The 24,924-nt window shown below is 44.2% G+C and overlaps 2 protein-coding genes across 5 annotated transcripts in view; one reads left to right on the plus strand and one right to left on the minus strand.

Annotated features, from left to right (window-relative positions):
• The first annotated feature begins 104 nt into the window (after window positions 1–104).
• LOC115110028 (ataxin-2-like protein) lies at window positions 105–21,517 on the plus strand. Of its 4 annotated transcripts, none has more exons than XR_003860597.2 (24): window positions 105–406; window positions 684–790; window positions 2,014–2,053; window positions 2,295–2,351; window positions 2,516–2,587; window positions 3,584–3,767; window positions 3,943–4,064; window positions 4,916–5,007; window positions 5,283–5,501; window positions 7,900–8,207; window positions 8,294–8,380; window positions 8,485–8,610; window positions 8,755–8,832; window positions 8,939–9,000; window positions 9,086–9,384; window positions 10,256–10,691; window positions 10,822–10,885; window positions 11,035–11,198; window positions 11,409–11,541; window positions 11,740–11,855; window positions 17,015–17,197; window positions 18,097–18,268; window positions 18,358–18,861; window positions 21,310–21,517. XR_003860597.2 is itself a non-coding variant. In XM_029635341.1 (24 exons), the coding sequence occupies exons 1-24, from the start codon at window positions 386–388 to the stop codon at window positions 18,414–18,416; spliced, it is 2,982 nt and encodes a 993-aa protein (XP_029491201.1). In that variant the 5' UTR covers window positions 105–385; the 3' UTR covers window positions 18,417–18,936. The 4 variants fall into 4 exon arrangements, 3 of the variants coding, with proteins under 3 accessions (XP_029491201.1, XP_029491199.2, XP_029491200.2); XM_029635341.1 differs by lacking the exon at window positions 21,310–21,517 and having other exon boundaries at window positions 10,256–10,322; window positions 10,542–10,691; window positions 18,358–18,936; XM_029635339.2 differs by lacking the exon at window positions 21,310–21,517 and having other exon boundaries at window positions 18,358–18,936.
• lat (linker for activation of T cells) overlaps window positions 18,990–24,924 on the minus strand; it is a 16,340-nt gene continuing 10,405 nt past the window's right edge. Inside the window, exons 12-13 of the mRNA XM_029635353.2 lie at window positions 23,254–23,343; window positions 18,990–20,151 (exon numbers count right to left, since the gene is read on the minus strand). Coding sequence (XP_029491213.1) covers window positions 20,144–20,151; window positions 23,254–23,343 — 98 coding nt within the window. The 3' untranslated portion in view covers window positions 18,990–20,143. The remainder of the gene's footprint in view (window positions 20,152–23,253; window positions 23,344–24,924) is intronic.

The raw sequence follows: 24,924 nt of genomic DNA on the forward strand, positions 1-24,924 counted from the left end.
TTTTAGATCTAGGCGGGGTTTGGTTGGAAACTAGTGATGACCGCAGTTTTGGGGTCTAAACTGTTTAGCGCGTGCACGTTCTTAATTTGTGAATGCGCACGTACACGCCCCCATCAACCCAGTCAGCCACGCGCAGTCTACAGCATCTTTGTGGTGCCAAACCGGCGAATTTGTTTTCCCCGACTTTTAGAATTTGTTCAAGTTACAAATGACATGCAATCGGAGTAAGCCACACGCAAGAGTATATCTACGGAGAGGAAACTAAAACGACGTGCTCAGTTTTAGCTACAGAAGGGACATTACTGCTTGCTCTTCTAGCTAGCTATAGCGTGCAGGGCTGTACTACAGTAGTCAGATAAACTATCGATTGAGTTCCGAAGAGGCAATGTCTTTTCGTCGACAGAACGTGAGTTGTAGTTGTGTCAAGTTGCTAATGGTCACTTGCTGCTACTTGTATTGGTTTCTGTGTGTATGCATTCTAGCTAGCTGGTTCGATATTTGTTAGCAGCTAGCTAAAAGTTGGCTAGTAAACGTGATCATTATCGATGGTGTCCTCATTGACTTAATTGTACACTAGCGAGGTAGCCAGTCTGGTAATGTCAAATACTATTTAGTAGACTAAAGACACATTTAATCCGTACAACTGTTACTTGAGGTGTAATTATTGGCACGTGTCACACCAGCAACAACCCGGTTCATGCGGACGAAAAACCTCCAATGGAACGGCAGGGCCAGCCGGTTTACCCCCTCATATCAGCGGGAGTAATACCAACAGAGCTGTGCCTGGAAGGTAAGCACATGTTCAGCCACTGTCGTCAAGCAAGTCCGGGGATCTGCCACATATCCGTAAAGGTTTACCGGTCAATACGAGGATTACAGTGGGCGTGCCCACGTCCAATGGAGTCTTTAAATCGTCGTTTTATGCCAATTGGAACCAAGTAAATATAATTGATGTGGGTTGCGGGCCAATGGGCACAGAGGTTCTGCTAAATCGACATTGCTATGATTGACCGTTGTCCGAACCAATGAAATAGACGATACGTTTTGATTGACGCCAATATGCCCATTCACTTTCTGTGGGGAGGGGATTATCCGTGTTTTTGTTGTGTTTTTAAGCATTTGCTTTAGATTTTGTTTGGCCTGTCAAGTCGTGTGATTTTTCACAGAATCAACAAGACTGCGGAGTAACAGGGATGCACATGACTAAAAAGTATTAATACGTTTTCATTATTTATTGTATTCAACGTCTCTCTCGATATCTATAAATTCTTACATTATTTACCAGTTTGCAGTTGGTTTCCTCCTTACTAGCTGTCTTGTATAGCTTGCTAGCTAACGTTAACTAGACAATCATCAGCTAGCTATTGTATTGCACCTAAACAAGCTAATGTTTAGATTTTGGATCTTTTGACCATCTTGCCAGTTACTCAATTGTTAGCCAGTTACCAGATTACTTTAGCTAAAATAGTTGCACGTTAGCTGGCTACCGCTAGGTCACGTGAGCTACACTGTTAGCCACATCGCTTTAACGTTGCCTTCAGTTTTTAGCTAACCCTAGTTAGCCAGCTTGTGTCAACACAATTGTTTTGGTTAAGCCTCGCAAACAATGTCGTACGGCACTGTAAAGGAGAACGGAACACGATCCGCTTCGGGGCTAGCTTGTTTCCCCCTCCCCCCACCAAATGTCAGGGCTAGCTAACGTAGATCACCGGCGTCGGCACGGATTCGTGACCGTGATAAGTCTTGCCCTACGGCTACATATACGGGTCTTCTAGATCATCTAGTTAGCTTCATGCAGTCCTATGACAGATCGATGACCACCAGTCTAAAAAGTCGACATTTGATCAACGCAAAATTATTCCGTGTCCATAATGCCTCGCAAGTTTGCATGTTAGTTAGCTACATTGAAAGTGGTGCAGCTGCCGGCCCGTTTCTTGCGTTGCAGCATTTTGCCCCGGAGCCAGATACACCCATTTGTCTTGTCTGTTGCTAATGTTCTCTCTTTACATTCAGGACAAGAAATACAATGAAGCCGCCATCTCAGTCCTCTCCCGTAAGTCATATATCATGAAATGTAGGCTATCCAGCATGTACTACAGAAGTGCATAGCCTAGTACCTTTTTGATGACATAATGTAGGTTGTCTTTCTCTTTGTTTGCTTCCATACTAGTGCACTATTGTAAACTCTAAAATGTTTAAAGGAAATTGGGTTTAGAGTAAAGTCACATTTTTTGGGGGAGCTTTGAAATGGAGGTCCATGCCATACTGAAGTCAGACATGCTCGTTTACAACAGGTTTTTGAAGGTGTCTACAACAACACCAGGATGCTTCACTATCTCACAGCTGTAGTGGTGAGTGTTCATTTGGTCAATTAGGCCTGGTCCACCATGGTGCCTTACTTTGATGCAGCACATACACTATGCACTATTTAAGTTGTCGACAACTGTCTACTAATGTATATCGTAATGAAATGACCAATAACCATTTTTTATTATTATTATTATTATCCATCAAGGGCTCCACCTGTGACGTCCGAGTGAAGAGTGGAAATGTGTATGAAGGCATCTTCAAGACCCTCAGCGCAAGGGTAATTGTCTACTACCTTGTATTAGACCATACAGGAGTGTAATGCATACCGACACGTTATAGACCGCTCCTAGAAACATGGTTGTGGTCAGATGTTCACCTTGATCTCTGGTGTATTCGTTAGTCGGATTCGTTACAAAACCTAGTCAGTTACACATCTGAATGCATTCAACTGAAATGTCTTCCGCATTTAACCCAACTCCTCTGAATCAGAGCGGTGCAGGAATGACGCCATTCACGAGGCAAGAGGGGGACGGCCCGTAGGCGCACAGTCAGTTCGCCGAGGCAATAGATCATCTTTGTGAGAGAGACTGAAATAAGAGAATGGATTAAGTTTTTTGTGGCAATCAACTTTCAAATCAGCATATTTTACGTTATGGTTTGCGCTATAGTTCAAAGTACTGGGTTAGTGAAGTGATGTTAGCTTTACCTGTCAGCTAGCAAGGAAAGTTGGCCTATAATAGCTGGAAGCTACTGGTATCATCTTGCATTGTAAAGTGTTCTAGCCTATATTGACATTGTTTTAAGAACAGTAAGCAACAGTTTCAACATTTCTACATGCCGCCGTGTCGCATTACTAAAGTGTGTTAACTTGTGTGCAGCATTAGTGAGGAGCTAACATGATACAGACCAGACTCCCAGTGCAGGCTAGCAATGAGTAAGTGGAGCAGGCACAGTGCACACTATAATAAGAGGTCGGCTGTGCTGATAGACACGCTTGATCCGTGAGACACATTTGACAGAAGTACCCGAAGGTAACAAAAAATCTAGTACAGTTTTTCGTGTTCTAGTATTGAAAAACTACTGAAGGTTCGGTATACCATGCAACACCAGGAGGGACCTACTTGAAATTGTCCGACAGAAACTTGTTTTCGTTCAACCGACCGCATTTTGCAGCGTAAGGAATACACCCACAGGTCACATTGACCACTGCCTGCAGCCGGCTCTTCACTTAACCTCTGTGGTTCATCTGTGGTCCTAATGTGTTTTTCTCCAGTGTGAGCTGGTGGTCGACGCGGTCCACAAGAGGAGTGAGGGAGGAGAGGCGGATGGAGACGGAGGGGGAGGCTTGCCACCCTCTCTGCCCAGGATCGAGGAGATCACAGACACCATGATCTTCAGCCCCGGCGACCTGGTCACAATGACTTGCCGAGATGTGGACCTCAACTACGCCATCAGAGGTAAGTGTGTGAGAGAGAGTGTGTTGTCAGTGTGACTGAAACAAGATAAGGATGTGTGTTTTAAGTAAGCAGTGGAACTGAATGAGACAGATTGAAGGGTGAACCAAGTGTGTGTGTGTATCATTATGTACCACTAGTAGATGACCCATTATACCTTCAAGTTGGGGCTTTGTAGATGCTTTCACAGATACAGCCATCAGCTCATCGCGGGTGAACGGGGAACACCGGGAGAAGGTGCTGCAGCGGTGGGACGGAGGCGACAGCAATGGAGAAGGCTTCGACCTGGAGACTGACACGGTGAGGCGCGTTGAAATGCATAGACACAGTAGCTAGGTTTCCATCCGATTTGTTAACAGTTTCTAAAATCTGCGTATAACAAAAAAATCCAACCTCATTTGGGTTTCTATCAAACAGACTTGTTGCTGATAAACATAAAATAAAAATAAAACGACTGCGTGATGACCTAGTGCACATAAACACCTGTGCTTCATTTACCATGTAACAAGTGATAAACAGAAGTTCAATGGGTTTCCATCACATGTTTTACTCCACCGATGGTTTTGTCACACGATCTGTTGTGATAACCAGCCAACTTTCCCAATCTGGTTTTAGTGCATGCTCTCGAGACCAGTTTGCTGATATGGGAAAGAGCAAGATCATTTTTATTTGATAATGGCAGCCAATCATCATGTCACCAGCATTCAAATAACACCCTCAATATTTATTGGACATTTTCTTGAGTCTCACCGTGCACTTACCCACAACGGGAAGTTCATAACTTATTTCATCTGCCTGTATAGTCTTCATGGTTTCACACGCCGTGATGGTAGTAGGTTACAAGAACCTAACATATCATTGCGTGACTCCCAAGTTTATTTCGACATGATGGTTATTATTTCAATAGTTGCACATCGCAGCGTTTCCATCGCAATTATGGCATAATCTATTTCACCGACCAAACAATGGTGTTGTCGACAATAGGACAAGTTAGCTATCAGGCCTTTTGAATTTGTTTTATTTACATTTTTTTTGTCAGGTAATTAATCTGGAAATGGTTGGATGGAAACTTGGTTACTGCTGCGCTCACACACACGCACTTGGTTAAACATAGGCACACACTTACCGTACGGTTCTTCTGTCTCTGTCAGTCTAATGGCTGGGATGCCAGCGAAATGTTCAAGTTTAACGAGGAGACATATGGCGTCACGTCCACCTACGATTCCAGCCTCTCCATGTACACGTGAGTGTTCTCCCCTCAGCTCCTTGTTCTGATTGTGGAATATGATCAGGTCACTGTCTATATAGCTCAGTATCATTCTGTGTTGTTTTTTCCCCCCGTGATTGGTCTTTATCACATCTTTTTCAGAGCTGATTGGTCAAAAGACCAATTAGTGGAAAAAATATCAGAATTGGGCTTCCTGTGTGAACACAGCCTCATTCACTCATCTCCCTTTTTCTCTCTCATATTTTTTGAATGACCTTGGAAGTCTTATCTCTGTCTTTCTCCCCATTCAGTGTTCCCCTGGAAAGGGGCAGCTCGGATGGCTTTCGGCAGCGGGAGGCACGTGCGGCCCGCCTAGCGAATGAGATCGAGGGAAGCCCCCAGTACCGTCACCGCACCAACCTGGAGAACGACGATAAGAGCGAGGAGGACAAGTACAGCGCCGTGGTCCGAGAGAGAGATGAGGGGAGGGAGAGGGGCAGCCCTGGATTCCAGAGTAGTGCCGGGAGCAGGTGAGACCGTAAGGGAATCGCAGACATACACTACCGTTCAAAAGTTTGGGGTCACTTAGAAATGTCCTAGTTTTTGAAAGAAAAGCACTTTTTTTGTCCATTTTAAAATATCAGATTGATCAGAAATACATTATAGACATTAATGTTATAAAGGACTATTGTAGCTGGAAACGGCTGGTTTTTAATGGAATATCTAAATTTTTCAGCAACCATTATTCCTGTGTTCCAATGGCATGTGTCAGACACCTCCAGTCCTCAACTGGCAGCTTCATTAAATAGTACCTGCAAAACACCAGTCTCAACGTCAACAGTGACGAGGCGACTCCTGGATGCTGGCCTTCTAGGCCGAGTTGCTAAGAAGAGGCCTTCTCTCAGACTGGCCAATAAAAATAAAAGATTAAGATGGGCAAAAGAACACAGACACTGGACAGAGGATCTCTGCCTAGAAGGCCAGCATCCCGGAGTCGCCTCTTCACTGTTGACGTTGAGACTAGTGTTTTGAAGGGTACTATTTAATGAAGCTGCCAGTTGAGAACTATTTCTCAAACTAGACACTCTAATATACTTGTCCTCTTGCTCAGTTGTGCACCGGGGCCTCCCATTCCTCTTTCTATTCTGGTTAGAGCCAGATTGCCCTGTTCTGTGAAGGGAGTAGTATACAGCATTGTATGAGATCTTGAGTTTCTTGGCAATTTCTCACATGGAATGGCCTTCATTTCTCAGAACAAGAATAGGATGACGAGTTTCAGAAGAAAGTTATTTGTTTCTGGCCATTTTGAGCCTGTAATCGATCCCACAAATGCTGAGGCTCCAGATACTCAACTAGTCTAAAGAAGGCCAGTTTTATTGCTTCTTTAATAAGCACAACAGTTTTCAGCTGTGCTAACATAATTGCAAAGGGGTTTTCTAATGATCAAGTAGTCTTTTAAAATGATAAACTTGGATTAGCTAACACAACGTGCCATTGGAACACGATGGTTGCTGATAATGGGCCTCTACACCCATGTAGATATTCCATTCAAAATCAGCTGTTTCCAGCAACAATAGTCATTTAAAACATTACTAATGTCTACACTGTATTTCTGATCAATTTATTTTAATGGACAAAAAATGTGCTTTTTCCTTCAAAATCAAGGACATTTCTAAGTGACCCCAAACTTTTGGGTGCGTGCAATTGGCATGCTGACTGCAGGGATGTCCACCAGAGTTGTTGGCCTGTAACACGCTGGAGAAGTGTGCTCTTCACGGATGAATCCAGGTTTCAACTAAACTGGGCAGAAAGCATGTATGGCTTTGTGTGGACGAGCGGTCTGCTGATGTCAACATTGTGAACACCCTGTGGTGGTGGGGATATGGTATGGCAGGTATAAGCTACGGACAATGAACACAAATGCATTTTATTGATTGCAATTTGAATGCACAAAGATTACTGTGATGAGATCCTGGGGCCCATTCTTACTCTACCATCACCTCATATTTCAGTATGATAATGCAAGGCTCCATGTCGCAAGGATCTGTACACAATTCTTGGAAGTTGAAAAGTCCCAGTTCAGGAGACCTCCCGAGTGACGCAAGGCACTGCATCACAGTGCTAGCTATGCCACTAGAGATCCTGGTTCGAGTCCAGGCTCCATCGCAGCCGACCGCGACTGGGAGACCCATGTCGGGGGCACACAATTGACCCAGCTTTGTTAGGGGAGGATTTTTGGCCGGCCGGGATGTCCTTGTCCCATCGCGCTCTAGCGACTCCTGTGGCGGACCGGGCGCATGCACGCTGCCAGGTGTACAGTGTTCCCTCCGGCACATTGGTGCGTCTAGCTTCCGGGTTAAGCGGGCATTATGTCAAGAAGCAGTGCGGCTTGGCTGGGTCTTGTTTTGGAGGACGCATGGCACTCGACCTTCGCCCCTCCCGGGTCCGTACTGGAGTTGCAGCGGTGAGACAAGACTGTAACTACCAATTTGAATACCATGCAATTGGGGAGAAAAGGGGGTTAAAAAATGTCCCGCGTTCTTTCTCGGCCTGCACACTCACCAGACATGTCACCCTTTGAGCATGTTTGGGATGCTCTGGATCAATGTGTATGACGGTGTGTTCCAGTTGCTGCCAATATCCAGCAACTTCGCACAGTCATTGAAGAGGAGTAGGACACCATTCCACAGGCCACATTCAACAGCCTGATCAACTCTATGCGAAGGAGATGAGGCAAATGGTGTTCACACCAGATACTGTTTTTTGATCCACGCCTCTACCTTTTCTATTTTTTTTTTTGTGACCAACAGATGCATATCTCTATTCCCAGTCATGTGAAATCCATAGATTAGGGCCTAATTTATTTCAAATGACTGTTACTCAGTAAAATCTTTGAAATTGTTGCGTTTTATACTTCTCTCTCTCTAGGGAGGGTAAATACATTCCTCTTCCCCAGAGGGCCAGGGAGATGGGTGTGTCCCCCAGCAGCCTGAGGGGCGGAGCCTCTGGTCCAATACCCAGTCGAACAGGAGTCCCCGGCTCTTCTAGGCCCTCCCAGGGTTCTGATAGGAGCAGCCCGCTGTCCGTCAGGAGCGCCTACTCTCCCCACCAGTCCCAAGCCAGCCCCCCGGCCCAGCCCAGTAGCCCTACCCCCTCTTCCTCCTGTCACCCGATCCCTCACTCCATCTCTCACCCACAAGCTCTAGCCGATGCCTCACGCTCTTCTGTCAACGGAGGTAAGGCCTCTGTCTGTTTGGGTATTTTGAGGGAGTGTGAGTTTTTGGGTATATTGAGTTTTAAGTGTGTTCTTCCTGTGTATCAGTGTCATCCAGAACTTCTCCCAAAGCCCAGAGATCCGTACAGACCAATAGAACTCTGCGTAACCCAAGTTCCCAGTCCTCACCTGCAGGTACACACACACCTCCTCTGAAAGTGCACACAAACACATTTCCACCATTCATATTCTAGATTATTCACATCCCTCACTTTTCCCTTCTTTCTCTCTCCCCGCAGTCTCTCGCTCTCCAAAACTAGACGACCCCGTTCTGGCTGGCCCTGCCTACCTGGACACTTCCTCCTCCTCGATCTCCTCGGCAACACCCAAGTCCTCTGGCCCCACCCCTCTGTTCACTGTGGATGGTGAGGAGGAGGATTTACTACAGTATTATTCTTATATATTGTTCTATTGAAGTTACTTTTGTGAATAATTTTTTATGATTTCCATTCCCTTTTCTACCTCTATTTCTCCATCTGTCTCTTGCTATCTTTTTCTCTCGCTCTCAGTGAATGAGATCCTGAGCTCAGCGGCTAAGGAGAGGACAGAAGGCCCAGCCAGCCCTCAGGACGGCAAGAGCGGCAAAGGTTAGCTCTCTCACTTCCTCTCCATTTGACTGGTCCCTGTCCTTCCCCTCATCTCAGGTCTTTTGAAAAGTAGATTTTTCTCCATGATTTTCTCTCTCCCTCTCAGTTCCCTCAGTCCTGCAGAGAACACAGCTGGAGGAGCTCCGGAAATTTGGCAAAGAGTTCAGGGTAAGTGTGTGTCTCGTGTCCATGTGTGCCTGTGTGTGACCCCATGTGTCTTATCTGATTCTGACACTCTCGCTCTCTTCCACAGCTCCAGCCCAGCTCCTCCCCTTCTGCTGGCCCCACTTCCTCAGAGCCCGCCCAGCCCTCCCCATCAGACTCCGCCACCACAGCCGAGTCTATACCCGCCCCTGGCCACACCCCCTCCCAGGACCCCCAGCCTGGAGAGGGGTCCTCCTTCACCCCGAACCCCACCACCCCTACCCTTTCTCCAGCCCCCAACACCACCTCTCAGTCATCAGGTCCAGACAGACAGGCTGCAGGGACACCCCAGCCAGCCAGGACCCCTGGCAGCGAGGAGGGCGGCGAGCGAGTGGAGGGCGTAGCTGAGTAAGTGTGACCGGAGAACAGTGCAATACAGTACATTATTACACAGTGTAGTACAATAGTCTACTTTTAAGTCAACCTTATACCTCCAGTTAATCTGTTATATGTAGTAGTGTTGATTAGGGGGTTTAACGGTTCACCAAATCCATGGTTCGGTACGTATTACGGTTGTGGGGTCACAGAAAAAATGTAATGTCATTCACAATGTTCCTGGTATTGTCTGTTTTGACTGGATTGTTATGTTGGGCCTCAAGTTTTTACTCCGATGCTTCGTTTGTAACCATGTGGGAGGTGGGAAGTTACCAGCCATAATGCTTGTAAACAAATGGTTTAAACACATTAATAGATTGCTTTTTACAAACAATGTTTTGTTGCATTTATCTGCCGAAAATGCTGTTCGAGACCATTTCCTTAATAAGTGATGTCAGAGGTCAACATGTGGGAGAAGTGGGTGCTCAGGATGATAGACTAGTTTCCCCACTAGTAATTACCAGCTTGAGGACTGTTCAAGTGGGTTTTTCCCAGTCGTATGTGGTAAATTCCCCTTTCCCTCTTGGTTACGAACGCACAAAGAAGGGTACAGGTTCACAATGCGGACCGAACAGAGGTCCCCGTACACCCCTAGTGTTGATAAGATGTGTTAACACACCCATCTGTAGGTATTATGCAGGATCTGGGTGATATATCATGAATACCGGTATGGATTTTTACAATACCGTATATAACAATATGTTGATACAGTGCTAAGTTAAGTCAAAAGTGAGCCCCATGCTCAGGTGGGCAAGGTAGTCACCGTGTTGAGGATGGATGTATGGAAAAGGGATTTGAAAGATGATTTGGAGAAGTCATCTCGCTCTCCTTGTGTGTTTTTTAGCCAGGTGAAGAAGTCTACGCTGAACCCCAACGCCAAAGAGTTCGTCTTCAAGGCACCCATGACCCTGGTCTGTCTCGCTCTCACACACACACACACACACACACACACACACACAGAGAGGGAAGTAGTTGAGAACAAATTCTCTCTCACAACAACCTGTTTGGCCAGGAGTTCAACTATGTTCATAACAACTCACACACCAAATGTAACTGTGTGTGTGATTTGTTCAACTAAACACACACACTTTATCTCACAAACCAACCTAAACCGTGCACCTTCTCCCCAGGTGAAGCCGTCCCCAGCCCCCACCCCCCCGCGGCCTACTCCTCTCAGCCCCTCCGTGGTGCTCCAGCCCCCCCCAGGACAACAGGCCATCTACAGCACCCCCTACCTGTCCTACCTCTCCCCCGTACAGATACAGGGACACTCTGTACAGGTAGGACTGAGCCTGTGTTTGACTTTGGTCTCTGTGAAAAATAAGCATTAGTGTGTCTGGGGAGTAGACAAAAACAAATGGTGTGTGTGTACACACGGTGCTGGGGTCTAACCGTCCCTTTGTTTCCCAGCCTCCCCAGATGTATCAGTACACCATGTCCACAGTCCAGCAGGGGAAGTATCCCAGAGCTAAAGGTACACACTCACACCATTGTGTTGCCTAAACAATAGGTTGGTCGCAACACTGTCCTAACCTTTCACTTTTTTAATTTAGCAACTGGGGAACATTTTTTAAATCAACAAGTAGATAATTAAAGTTATGATCCGTATGTTAACCCCCCCAGGCCAGGTGGTAGGCCCTCGTCCGGACCACCACGGCTCTTCTCAGCCCCAGATGCTCCAGGCTGCAGCATCTGCAGCAGGCCCTCCCCTGGTGGCCTCCCCCTACCCCCAGGCCTACCTGCAGTACAGTCAGGTCATCCAGGGCATGCCCCACTACCCCGGACAGGTAACTATTGTGGTGCTGGCGCTAATACTTATCCACGCTTATAACAGCATAGCTCCGGAGACTCAGAATGTGTTGTGGATGGAGGTTTTGTTTCAATAGAAGCCTGACCTGCATAGGATTTTTTTTTAAATAATGTTTTGTTCATATCATTATCTCACTCTTTTTGTCCTTCTTTCGTTCTTTATCCTCTGCCTCTCGCTTGCTCTCTAGCCGGTGTACTCCATGCTGCAGGGTGGGGCCAGGATGTTGACTCAGGCAGGCCACCCCCAGGCTCTGGGCCCCCCAGGCCCTCAGTACCCCGGACAGACCGAGGGGCCCCCGGGACCACAACAGACCATGTATGGTAAGATAACGCACTGTTTAAAAGTCCAATCAGCAAGACTTCATCATTTTAGTCGTGTACAGGACAACGTCCTGCTTACATGCAGTCGCATCAATACAATGAATTTATTCTAAGACTGTCATTGTTCAAGGCTCTTTGGTTTGTAAATTGTTTGATTCCAAAAACTTCAGGTTCAAGTTAGTCTTTCATCTGTCTTAGCTCCCCAGCAGTTCTCCCACCATTCTAGCTCCATGCACCCTCCGCAGCCCTCCAGCACACCTACTGGTAGCCAGCCCCCTCCCCAGCACACTGCCCCCAGCCCTGGGCACGGACAGGTAAACCAACAGGCCAGCTGTGTGTTTGTTTTGTCACATACACCGGAGAGGTGCAGTAAAATGTGTTATTTTACTGAGTCAGCCATGGTAGTACGGCGCCCCTGAAGCAGGGGCACATCGACAGATTTCACTTTGTCGGCTCGCGTATTCAAACCAGCTATCTTTCGCTTACTGGTCCAACGCTTTAACCGCTAGGCTGTGTGTGTGCGGGGGGAGAGCGATTCACGTAATGGTGTAGGACAGATTCTGTCTTGTCAGTATCTTTGCTGCATGTTTCCTGTGAGGAACCTGTAATTAAAGTGGCGCTCCAGAAGTGTTGGGCTTTATGTAAATTTACTTTTTGCATAATCAGATTACTTTAATGATTAGTCTTTTTACACGTTACTTCCAGAATCGGAAACGTGTTTCCATGATCCGATCTTGACCTGTTCCCTCATTTAGTTCTCAAGCAAGTGGAGAAAGGCTGTTTTTAGAGAAATATCATGACTGCTGCTGTCCACAGAAATGTATAGAGGGCGCACCTCTAATCTTTGCTATTGATCGTTTCTGTGATAGCAAAGCCCATAGAGGGTTTTTTCCGTCTGCGGTCTATAACCAGAACTGGTGGCTTGAGAGAGATTTTGATTGAAGAGAGAATCTGTTCAGATGTTCGGCTTAGTCAGGGCTGGTGTTGTGGGCCTGGCCCACCTTACCCTGTACCACCTCGCCCATCCAAATTATATAGTGATATTTTATTTCACAGAGACGCACGCTGACAGAGAGACATCAATCTCAGATATAGCATCCAAGCGAGCGAAACGGCACCCCTCTCTCAGTATGTGTTGTCAACTGCATAAAGCCCCACAGTGTCGTCATACCCATAAAACCTAGCGGTCAAACAGGGAAATGGTTCCAATCGCTTTTGTTTTGCTTAACCTGCCATGACTTTTCTCTCATACAAGGTGACTTATCAATATATTCGGTTCTCTTTACTCTGATTGGAAAATGCTAATTAGCATTAAAGTAGACATCATGTAAGACTACAAATCCCCGCAATCTCCTGCATGTCACCTCTAGCTGACACCTGACACACAGGTATTGTGTCAATGTGAAACTTGCACAAGACGGTTCACAGAATTGTCAACTTAAAGAAATGTAGCCAATTTATTTGTTAGTACATTTAGCTAACATTAGATAGTTAATCCAGAGATTGTCTCTTTCTAGATTCAGCAGTCTCGTCCAGATCATGTAGTTCTTTATGATAGCAACATTAGCATTTCATTTTGGCGGGGGTAAATACAGGTGAATATATTGGTGGTAAGTCACCTTGTCCTAGAGATTTTCAGTTATCAAAATGTCAATGTTAAGTATTTCTAAATGGCATTATGGGAAAAATGAATGGTGGAAAAACAATTGGAACCATTTTGACTCATGCAGGGGCTCCCGAGTGGCGCAGCGTTCTAAGGCACTGCATCTCAGTGCTAGAGGCGTCACTACCGGCCGTGATTGGGAGTCCCATAGGGCGGCGGACAATTGGCCCAGCGTCGTCTGGGTTAGGCCGTCATTGTTCTTAACTGACATTTTAAGGTTCAATAAAAATAGTGCTTCTCTATTAGGGCGGAGACATGTGCATCATTATATACACATTTCTGGTTCCAGCCAATTAGAAAGGAAAGTTTGTGGGTGCACTGTACCCCTAAATTGATGTTGCCAAAATTATATAGTTACTCCATTCTAAATAAAATAATTCAAAATACTTCACCAGAGAGCATGACTTAGCCACAGAGTATCGGTTAGCTTCTTTAAAAAAATAGCTGTGTAGTGCTATGGCTATTTGGGCTGCAAGCATGGTAGAACTAGATGATTATTAAGTTGCGGCTGTCGGTGAATAGCTAAAATATGTGTAAAGATAATGTGTCTAGAGTATAATGTAAAATGTTGAGACAAGGAGAGGGCTGTGTGGTGACGATGTGGGCGTCTCTTCAGAATGCATGCGCTCAGCTGTCTCCCGCCAATTCTTGCACATTGTGTGAATTGTTGGCCATTTGTTTATTTTGATCAATTCCCCGTTACATATGTAACCATTTGGTCATTTGGTTACATACATTTTTGTTAACGCATGTATGTCATTTACTTTTCACAACCTGCTACACTTGTGAGAAAGTTTAGTAAACATTTTTGTCTTTTGTTTGGAGTGCTCCATGTGGGCAATGAGCATGTCTGGTTTTTCTGTCCTGATGATGTTGAGGGAGTATGCGCCTGAGCACACACAGAAGTAGGCCTACCCGGCCTGCTACCCACAAATGTAGCAAATTGCTCAGTTGGGGATGTCTGATTGTCTTAACTCACCACTTACACCACCAATAAGCTGCGCTTCTGTAAATCTGCTTATCATGATCTGATATATCCAGTGGAAAGTTTGTCTGTCACGAGCTCTGGAAACTGAGGGCCCGGAATAGGCTAGTTGATACATTGTTAAACTTCACTAGTGATGGCTCAAATCAAGACCGATAGAAAGTCGGAGTAGAGAGATTAATGCGATTGAAAGAACCTGCATTTTCATATGTCTTACTGTTTTTGTCGGCTTTAGGACTATGTATTTGACTTAGTTGACGATGAAAGTTATAGTCTACAGGCCAATGCAGCAGTAGACCTATCTGAATTCCATGCGCTAATTTCTTTAGCTGTCAATGGATCACGGTATATATCTGTGTCCATATGACAGGGGCTAATGCCCTTACATTATCTCAATTGTAACTTTTAGATTAACCACGTGATTTATTTAGTAAGTAGCATCTTTTTGGTAGAGCGCGCATGGCTCGCCTTGTTCCCTCCAACAGTCAAACAAATGCTGAGATGTATAGTTGTTTTCATGAACGTAAAGTAGTATCGGTGAACATTCCGGAATCTGACAATATTAGCTAAAAATGCCAACATCGGTATATGCCGGTGTCGAGTTTAACGCGATGTGCAAAACCGATATAACGGAAGTGCATGTGACGCCACGTAACATTATGCACTATACTTGCAACACAGCATTCCTAAACTAGCCCACCATGTCTGCTGTGTGGATCGATCAGTCGAGCAGTCATTTGAAAGAGTACCAACATTTCTGCGAGAATAGAGTAATGGCGTCACTGTTATTAGCTCCACGACATACATGCTATGGAACGCCGTTTGGGTCTTTGCGTGTCCAAAAAGATACAGTAGCACTGTCAAAGCTGTACAAAAGTCTGCAAACACCGGCCACGAACAATGTTTACAACACAGCGTTGGTAATAAAGCATAATTTGTTCAAACGCAACTTCTGGGGTAGCTAGCTTTAGCTTGGTAACGTTACCTAAACTAGCACCAATACAACTAGCCTGACAACAATGACCAGTAGAAACTGCAGTCATTTTCATTATTCTTAGCAATTATTTAGGAATTTTAACTTGCCTAGTTAAATAAAAAAACATCTGATTTCCTTAACAAAAGGCACATCTCAATAGGTGGTCCAGCTTTCCTCATGACATGACACAAGTGGCAGGGTGGGCTTTCCTCTTTTTGTTCTCTATTGCTCCACAAGCAAGGGGTGAGGCCGATGACATTACAAATTCCTATCAGACCGACTCCTTCAATGCCCTACTGCCCTACTCAACATATATATATATCTACCCTTTAGTAGTGGGTACTTTACTGTATTTATACTTGGAATATTTATTTAACAGGAAAAGTTTAAAAAATCACTGGAAGACATTTTACCAGCCTTTAAGGCCCCTGTTCAGTGTTTTCCATTAGCACCGGCCGTTGGCTAATCAGCCGGTTAGACTAATTTTCAAGTCTACTTTTTTCTCTTCATTAACAAGGCTACTTGTCATTTAAAACTTTCAATTTACTAGTCCGTCAAGCCCTGTCCCGCTAGAATGAACAATATGGATCTTCTAGCGATCTATTGATAGGATAGGCGCCTGTGAGTGAAAGCGAGCAATGACGGGTAAACGCAGTATGCTGTCTGTCCCGCCTGCCATTACAATTTGTGTGCGCTGTGGTTGGTTGCATTCAAATGTCTTTACACGTCCCATGTAATGTAAGTGGTAATGATGAGTTGAATCCACTGTGTAATTGTTTTCTTGCATATTAATTTATTTTTGTTCACGTAGCCAGCCACGCAGCGTCATGGCGCATAGGCTATTTAGCCTAATGTGCTTTGGTTGACAACTGAACAAGTGTTGACTAGTTTATAAAAGGTGTCGAACTGACTGACTGAATAAAGTCGATCTATATCCCGTTGCCATTCATAAATCATGCAAAGTGGTTATATGTACATGGTATTGCATCGGGACAAGTAAAACAAAATATTTCCTAGGTTTCCTTTCGTAGGATGTTGGGGCTTGCCAGACTGAGGGACTGTTGTCAGTAGGTGTATACTATCAAATTGCATCAGTTCATTTGGCTCCCTAATTTGCAAAGGCTACTGGTAGGCCAATGCTTTTTGTTGATTAACTGCAGAAACTGTAAATGATGAAAACATCAGATGAAGATGGTGAATCATCACTGAGCAGTATAGGTAGTGGGGAGGAGCCTCATTCTGGTCCAAATATGATAATTAAGACCCTCATGGAATCCCAACAATATTCAGAAATGTATTGACTCAAAGATGATTGTCTACTGCTATGGCAAAAACAAAATGTTCACCCCTTTGGGTCCCCAGGACCAGGATTATAAAACACTGAGTTTATGTTAATGTGGGGTATTTACTTAATTTCTGTTTTTTAATAAAATATCATTTAAATTAAGGTTGGTGTGGCAATTCATATCTTGCAGTAAAACTGTTAATAACTTTAATCTCAAGATACTGAATGTTCTCCTAGAAAATAGTCCTGATCATTTAGATAAACTGAATTCATACATTTTCTGTCATTTTAAAGTCTTTCTACACAAACACATGTTTCCAATCTGGGAGGTAAACTTGATGATTCCAAATTAAACTAAGGCATTAGAATCTGTGTTTCCAGAGGCTACCAAACTGGAGCTCCTTAGAGGCACCTGGCTGGCTAAAACACTGCCTATTATCCTGACCAGCCTGTTTAGTCTACTGTTTTTAGTCTGTTCGTGTGTGTGTGTGTGAGAATATAGTGTTTGTCTCATTGTTGTGTATCACAAGTGATTTCCTAACACATTTGTCTTCTCCTCTTCAGTCGGGCCAGGGAGGCCCCCAGCCCCAGTCCATGTACCACTCTGGGCCCCTGCCAGCACCCACACCCCCTAACATGCCCCCTGGCCACAGCTCTCCCCAGGCCTCTTACCCCATGCAGGGCTACAGCCTGCCCACCCACCAGCCCATGGCCCAACACTACCCCGGCCTGGGACAGCTCACACAGGTAAAACACCAGACTACTCTGGACCCACAGCCCACATACATTCAACTCGCCAGAGGAGAGAGTAACAGATGTAGCACAAGTCAAAGTATTTTTGTTTCAATTACGTAAGGCTGATACAAGCTTCACGCCGTTGATCTACGTGTGTGGGTGGAGTCAGATTTCTTTGGGAGCAGTGGACAACAGTTAGTAATGGGATTTCCTCACCAGTAGGTGTTTCCTAGACTCACATTCGCTGTGAAGAGTTACGTTAGTATATTATAGTTGTTATACTTGCCAGTGTAACCTACATCTCAATTTGATGTGAGACTTGTTCCCATAGATCGGACCAAGCAACGGCTTCATTGCCTGCATAACTTTAAGCCAGAGCCCAACCCATGCCTGCGACGTTCAGACCCTACCTAGGCCCGATTGCTTCTGCCAAATTTAAGGCCCTGCCCGAAATAAACGCATCCATTAGCTGCTCCTGTCACTCGCTCCCTGCGCACAGCGGCTCTAAGTCTGGGTATCAATAACTACGGCTCAGCTGGGGCTGCTCTGCTCAATGACGAGACAGGAGAGCACTGTTAGCTACTTTTGGTCACTCTAAACTGACAGTGAGGAACATTTATATTCGATGTTGAAGCACTTCTGACACCACGTCATGATTAGTCAAGCCTGTCGGGTTCGGTTAGCAGAGCTTTTAACACTGCCCCCACATGGTCAGATTTGGAGCTCCAAAAAGTTGCCAGCAACGAAGGTAGGACGGCGTTCTACAAGGAACCACCCATTTTGGCGGAAAACATTCACGTACTGCGTTGCGCTCTGAATCTTTCTAGCGCCGTAGTCTGTAGATCACTAGTCTTGAATGTAAATGTTTTTTTAAGAAAGGGATGACACCATCTCGCTCCCTCTTTCTCCAGGCCCATGTTGCCCAAGGTATGTCTGGCCCCCACCACCAAGGAGGCCACGGCCCGCCCCAGATGATGCTGCACTACGCCCCACCCCCACAGCAAGGCCCAGGCTCCGCCCAGCAGCACGGCCCTCCTCCCCAGCAGGGGGCGCACCAACACTACTACATCCAACACCCACAGGGTAAGTAACTTCAAGTCATGGAGCTACATCTCCAATAGAAATTAGCTTTACATTTACAGATCGCCAGTGACTGTTATTCTGTGTTCTAGCTGTACAGGTGCAGGCTCACCCCACCCAGCAGCTCTCCTTCCACCCCCCTGGAAACTGACACCCCTACCTACACCTCGAGGACCACAGAAGAAGCAGGACACAGGATGGAAGAGGGGGAGGGGAAGCTGAGGCCCCCAGTCTTTGACTGACCCAATCAAGTTGTTCTCTGATCGGCTAAACTGGTCTGAGAACTGAAGCCCCCTTCTGGAACCACCGCCGCCACTCTCCTCTTGCCCACAAAATAAGCAACTTGTTTTTTACCCAGAGTCCTTTTAGTTAGAGCCCATCAAAGGCTCCCTTTCTGCTACTCTGTTTGGGACGGAGAAAAAAAATGGACTTATTTTGTTTTTATGAAAGACAGTCGTCCTCGCTAGCTGGATCCATATGGCGAAAGCATCGTCTCACAGTAGACTGAAGAGACTCTGCAGAGAATTATAGGAGTTATCACAATGAGACTTTCTCCCTTTTAACCTGACCTACTTCCTCCCCATCTCCTTTTACAGGTAACCATTAATAAATGAAACTATTAAAATACAAAAAAATAGAAAAATCATACAAAAATAAAGTTTTAAACTCAACCTCATGCCGCCAGAACGCTTATTTTCTGTGCAAGAGCGAAGGTGAAAAAGAATCTTGTTCATTTAGATTTATTTAAAAGGTATATGACAAGCATGTGAATTTCACCGTAAACTATGGCGCATCACCCAATAACACACACATGTTTTATAAGCCCTATTAGTAAGAAAGTCTGCTATAACTTACAGCATTTAAAATTGAGGCTTTTCTAGGTATGAATATATTTCACATCTTGGAACAGCCTAATATTGACCTAATGGCCTTCAGTTCGGAGGAAGTCAATAATGCATAGCAATAAGAATCATGAACTAACCGATGCAGACGTAATTACCGGACGTGTATGGCACTAGGAAAGTTGTGACAAAACAGAATTTAACATTAGGCTACATGCATAGCACTGTTTTTTAAGCATCAATTTGTTCCCAAACCAGGTGCAGCACCTGTTAAACTAATATCCCTCACAGGGATGGGATTATGACTAAAATTAGATGTGATTTGTGCTCATGCACATTACTGAGCTCCCCCCAGTGAAACTTATCCTGTCCGAATAGGGCTATAGATTATGGCAGAGCATTTCTTATATAGTGACAAAAAAAACTTCAACTATAAAATCAGATTTGAATGTAGTTAACATGACTCCACAGTAAAAAAAATATATATATAGAAATACATTTAAGAGAAAATGGGTAAACTAGAACGAACATTCTCAGGAGTCGTCAGCAAATCCATACATTGAAAAAGGTAATGCCGCAGCCGTCAACATGGGTTCAAATCCGGCCTACTGCCCTTCAACACCACATATCTTTCCCCACTGTCATCCTCTCTTTAATAGTCAGGAAAGAGCTTAAAGGAAAAAATCATTATGGTTATAGCTGGTAGCTCACACAAGCAGCTGGGGCACCAAGGCATTTGTCCTACACCACACAAGTCATACAATAAATTGTACAACATGTCCTCCCTAGGCCTTGATTATTACCACGTAGTTCGGAGAGAGACGCCTGGTGGATGAGATTAAGGTCTTTTCAAAAGTTTCAGCAGCCACAGCAGTGAGTTGCACAGTGCTCTTGTCCATATTGCAGAAGCCCTATGTAGATGTTAGTTACGCTGTGTACTCTTTCCTTTGACTGATACTTGGTTGCACTCAAATCCAGCAGTCAAGAGACTCATCAATTCCCTCCCCGTCAGAATCAGCTACATGATGGGGAGGCTTCACATATCTAAGAGGGGGGAAAAAACAAGTTAGTACCAACTTTATTTATGTAAAGCTGAGTTTGACTGGTCTCACCAACCTGCTTGGTTATTTAGATGGTCTAGCAGTTAAAAATGGTAGTGTTTTTGCAACATGAAATCTTATTCAAATCGGTTCATATACACCACCAGAAATGAGACTGTTGTAAATTTTCTGACAATGGAGCACTTAGATATGGTCTTTCATAGTAAGGCATTTGAAAATTGTATAGCAATATAGAGTGGGAAAGCGGCCTTGCGTTTAACAATTAAGTCACTGCAGTAAATAAAACATCTGTCCTGTCCAGGACCGTGCACCACAGCCTATATGCAAATCAGTTTTCCACACTGGCCTGCCATCATTCACTTTAAACTGGACTGTGATTACAGGCCGTAGCAAGTGTGCCTTTAGATCATTAGAACCCATTTCCCAAACGGCACCTGACTGGATTTCTGCAAATGTGTAAATACCACGGGAGTCCTCCTACATTTGCGAACTTCATAGCCCTATTGATGAAACCATGAAAAGGTAGGCTCGCTCGCTCAGTTGTTGTGCATAGGCAACTAATGATAGCCAGAGCTAAATCTAACGAGAGAACATTTATATAAACCCTCAAACTTTTTCAGCTAGTTGGGCATCAGAATCGTACTGATAAATGGGGAATAGTAAGTAGCCTGCTTGTCCCAACCCACGTTTTGACAACTGAATGGGACTTTTATAAAAAATGTCCACTTATGTACATAGGATGCATATAGCATTAAAATATGATAAACATGTGTCCAGCCTTTGCTGCTAAGCATAATACGCTGCGACCCTAATGAAAAGGTTTTTAACTCCAAATATGGTTTTGTTTGCCACTGCATGGATCCCCGGTTGGATGCTGCATGGTGCACTCAATGTTTTGTCGTTGAGTATACTCGATTTTGTTAATTTGACTGATAATCAAACAATATTGTCCACTTCCTCGTTTTCGCACAGCGGTCGCATACACATATGTAGCGGGTGTGGCGAAATTCTTGTATCATTGCAAATAGGGCATTATTTGGTCGATTTCTTATTAAACTAAATCTGAAAGGGTTTTATGGAGATTTTTTTTTTAAATGTAATTTTATGAACCCAACCCCTATCTGTTGCTTTACCTCCACAGACGATGTCATGAAGCAATTCCCGGCTGCAACAAAATAACAAGTGGGAACGGCGTAAAAACAGTCAAATGGCTGAATTGAGAAGCGATTAAAGAAAATGAATAGGATTAAATGTAGTTTTTTGTTTGTTCAATTTTATTACCATGACTACAAGTATCACTGCAATTATGCTCCCGTAACATGTATTGTGACAAAAGGACAATATGTAATAAACAAATGTGAATACTGTGTGTCACACATGAGCATAAGGTAACATATGTGTATGACATGTAGTAAACATGTGAATACTACATGTATCACATATAGGAGCATAAGTATTATACATACTGTATAAGATCAAATGTCACGTGCAAATTATTGTAATGAGTAGGATTCTGTGTTTTCACATGCAAAAGCGATTGCTTTTGCGCTTTATCAGGAAAGTGCCATGGGAATGCAGATGCCTTGAGCAGTCTTCCGCTGCGATACACACCCACCATAACAGCTCAAGAGGACAGAGTGCTGATGTGCGTGGACACGGCACTCGTGACCGCAGAGCAAGGGAGATCCTGGACAAGTAAAGACACAGTACTGTCTAGAGATAGAGAATGGCCACAACAAACAGAAGGGACTGAATTCACACCAAACAGTGTCAGGAAAACAGTGTTGAGTGTACAGGATGGTTGTGTTGTGGGGAGCACTAGTGATTATTCCACAGCCAGCACGCCAGGCTAACCTACAGCAGGGGGTCTCGAGTATAAAGCCTTGGCTAGGAGTCATTTATGGTGGCCAAAACTAGACCAGGAGATAGACAATCTAGTCAAGACATGTAACACGTGTCAGGAACACAGAAAGGCACCAGCAGCTCCACTCCACCCATGGAAGTTTCCAGAGAAACCTTGGAGAAGATTGCACATAAATTACACAGGGCCATTCATGGGGGAAATGTTCCTGATAATCATTGATGCATATTCAAAAGGGATGGATGTGTATCAGGTTAGTTCTGCTTCATCCACCACTACTATAGATGGCCTACGACAGAAAAAGAACCATGACAAACATACCAAGGGCTTCAATTTGAGGGGGACCCTGTCTATCAGAAATTTCAGTTGTGGGAAATTGGATTCCTAGATACATAGACTCAGCTACTTGTCCTGTTTCCGACAAGGTAAGGTGGTTTGCAGACATGTCGATCAGATTCTTGCCAGACGGGATGGAACAACGAGGTATCAGTTGTGACGGCAGAGGACAGGCTGTTCTCTAGCTATCCAAGTGCTTCTGTGGTGCACATTCCACAGACAGAGACCGTAACAGGAAACAGTTCACCAAGAGGAGAATCTCGTTTCAGAGTCAAATACTGAACACTACTCCTAGTATACGTCATCCACAGAGGCACGCAAAGCTTCCAAGCTGCTTAAAAGACTGAACTCTGAACAAGAAAATTAAAAAAATAACTGCGATAAATTGTTTTTAAAAGACTCACAGTAAAAGAGACTCGAAGAGTTAAATACCCAAGCATGTGAAAATAAAAGTGAACTTGTGAAATGTCATGTTTAAAATGACTGACTTGTTTAGATCAGTAGAGTACATAAGATTAAAATAATTGTTTCAGTTAAAATAACCATTTCAGATTAGGTTTAAAATTTTAAGACGGAAGGAATGTGGTATGAACATCATTACACATAACCAGACGGTGTAGCACTTGGGGTACCTATTGGTCTCATTATTAGAGTATTGGAATGCGCCACAATACACACAGAGTGCAGCTGCGACTGCCTGCCTGTTAAACCATTCTCCGGGTTGGTAATACTATCCCTTCATTAAGGGCTACTAGCTTACTCCTCTCCCAAGGCATAAAGAGTTGGGAGAGGGGTTGTCCCCAAAAAAAGCAGGGATTCCCGATTAACCAGGAAAGATCACATCCCTGAAAAGTTATTTTCTATTCAATGTACCAATGTGGGCCATACCTTTAGTATTGACATAGTCGTTGCCTTCTTCATCACTGTCACTCTCTTTTTCCACGTCGATATTCATGTTGCCCTCCTCGTCACCGTTTTCTGTGAACACAAACACAGGATTGAGGTATATGCACAGTGCATTCGGAAAGTATTCAGGGCCCTTCCCTTGTTCCACATTTTGTTACCTTACAGCCTTATTCCAAAAATGGATTAAATAAATAAATTCCTCAATCTAAACACAATACCCCATAATGACAAAGCGAAAACAGGTTTGTAGAAATGTTTGCAAATGTATAAAACAATAAACAGAAATACCTTATTTACATAAGTACAGACCCTTTGCTATGAGACTTGAAATTGAGCTCAGGTGCATCCTGTTTCCATTGACCATCCTTGAGATGTTTCTACAACTTGATTGGAGTCCACTGGTGGTACATTCAATTGATTGGCCATGATTTGGAAAGGCACACATCTGTCTATATAAAGGTCCCACAGTTGACAGTGCATGTCAGAGCAAAAACGAAGCTATGAGGTTGAAGGAATTGTTAGTAGAGCTCCGAGACAGGATTGTGTCGAGGCACAGATCTAAGGAAGGGTACCAAAACAATTCTGCAGCATTGAAGGTACCCAAGAACACAGTGACCTCCACCATTCTTAAATGGAAGAAGTTTAGAACCACCAAGACTCTTCCTAGAAATGGCTGCCAGGCCAAACTGAGCAATTGGGGAGAAGGATCTTGGTCAGGGAGGTGACCAAGAACCCGATGGTCAATGATAGAGCTCCAGAGTTCCTCTGTGGAGATTAGAGAACCAGAGCCCGAACTTCAACTAGATCTAACATCTCTGGAGACCTGAAAACAGCTGTGCAGCGACACTCCCCATCCACTCTGACAGAGCTTGAGAGGATCTGCAGAGAAGAATGGGAGAAACTCCCCAAATACAGGTGCCGAGCTTGTAGCATTATATCCAAGAAGACTCGAGGCTGTAATCGCTGCCAAAGACGCTTCAACAAAGTACTTTACTTTTTACAAAAGTATTAGATTTGTTTTTATAATTTAGCAAAAAATTCTAAAACCTGTTTTTGCTTTGTCGGCAGGGTAGCCTAGTGGTTAGAGCGTTGGACTAGTAACCGGAAGGTTGCAAGTTCAAACCCCTGAGCTGACAAGGTACAAATCTGTCGTTCTGCCCCTGAACAGGCAGTTAACCCACTGTTCCTAGGCCGTCATTGAAAATAAGAATTTGTTCTTAACTGACTTGCCTAGTTAAATAAAGGTAAAATAAAATAAAAATTATGGAGTATTGTGTGTAGATTGATGAGGAAAAAACACAATTTAATCAATTTTAGAATGCTGTAACGTAACAAAATGTGGAAAAAGTCAAGGGGTCTAAATACTTTCCGAAGGCACTGTATTGTCATGCATTTCACTTATCACTTCAACTGAATCATTTTTTTATTTTTTATATATTGTAATATCCATGTGTTTAAGTGTTATTTGGATATCAATAAAAAATTTAAAAAGCATTCAACCACAAGATGTCACAAAAGCCCTATTCGCAAGGGACTAGTATTACTGGTTATTATTGGTTATGTAATTATTTCCCCAGAATTACAGTGTTTCCATTGGACAATTCGGACTGGATTAGTTTTACCAAACTGCCCCTGTAATTCTATTTCCCCCCT

Source organism: Oncorhynchus nerka, linkage group LG26 (assembly GCF_034236695.1).
Source record: "Oncorhynchus nerka isolate Pitt River linkage group LG26, Oner_Uvic_2.0, whole genome shotgun sequence".
In the NCBI taxonomy this organism is placed as follows: Eukaryota; Metazoa; Chordata; class Actinopteri; order Salmoniformes; family Salmonidae; genus Oncorhynchus; species Oncorhynchus nerka.

Coding starts and splice junctions, on each gene's coding strand:
- LOC115110028 (XM_029635339.2), top strand. CDS start 386: ATGTCTTTTCGTCGACAGAAC. Junction 8,208..8,293: donor ACGCTCTTCTGTCAACGGAG/GTAAGGCCTCTG, acceptor CCTGTGTATCAG/TGTCATCCAGAACTTCTCCC. Junction 18,269..18,357: donor CTACATCCAACACCCACAGG/GTAAGTAACTTC, acceptor TCTGTGTTCTAG/CTGTACAGGTGCAGGCTCAC.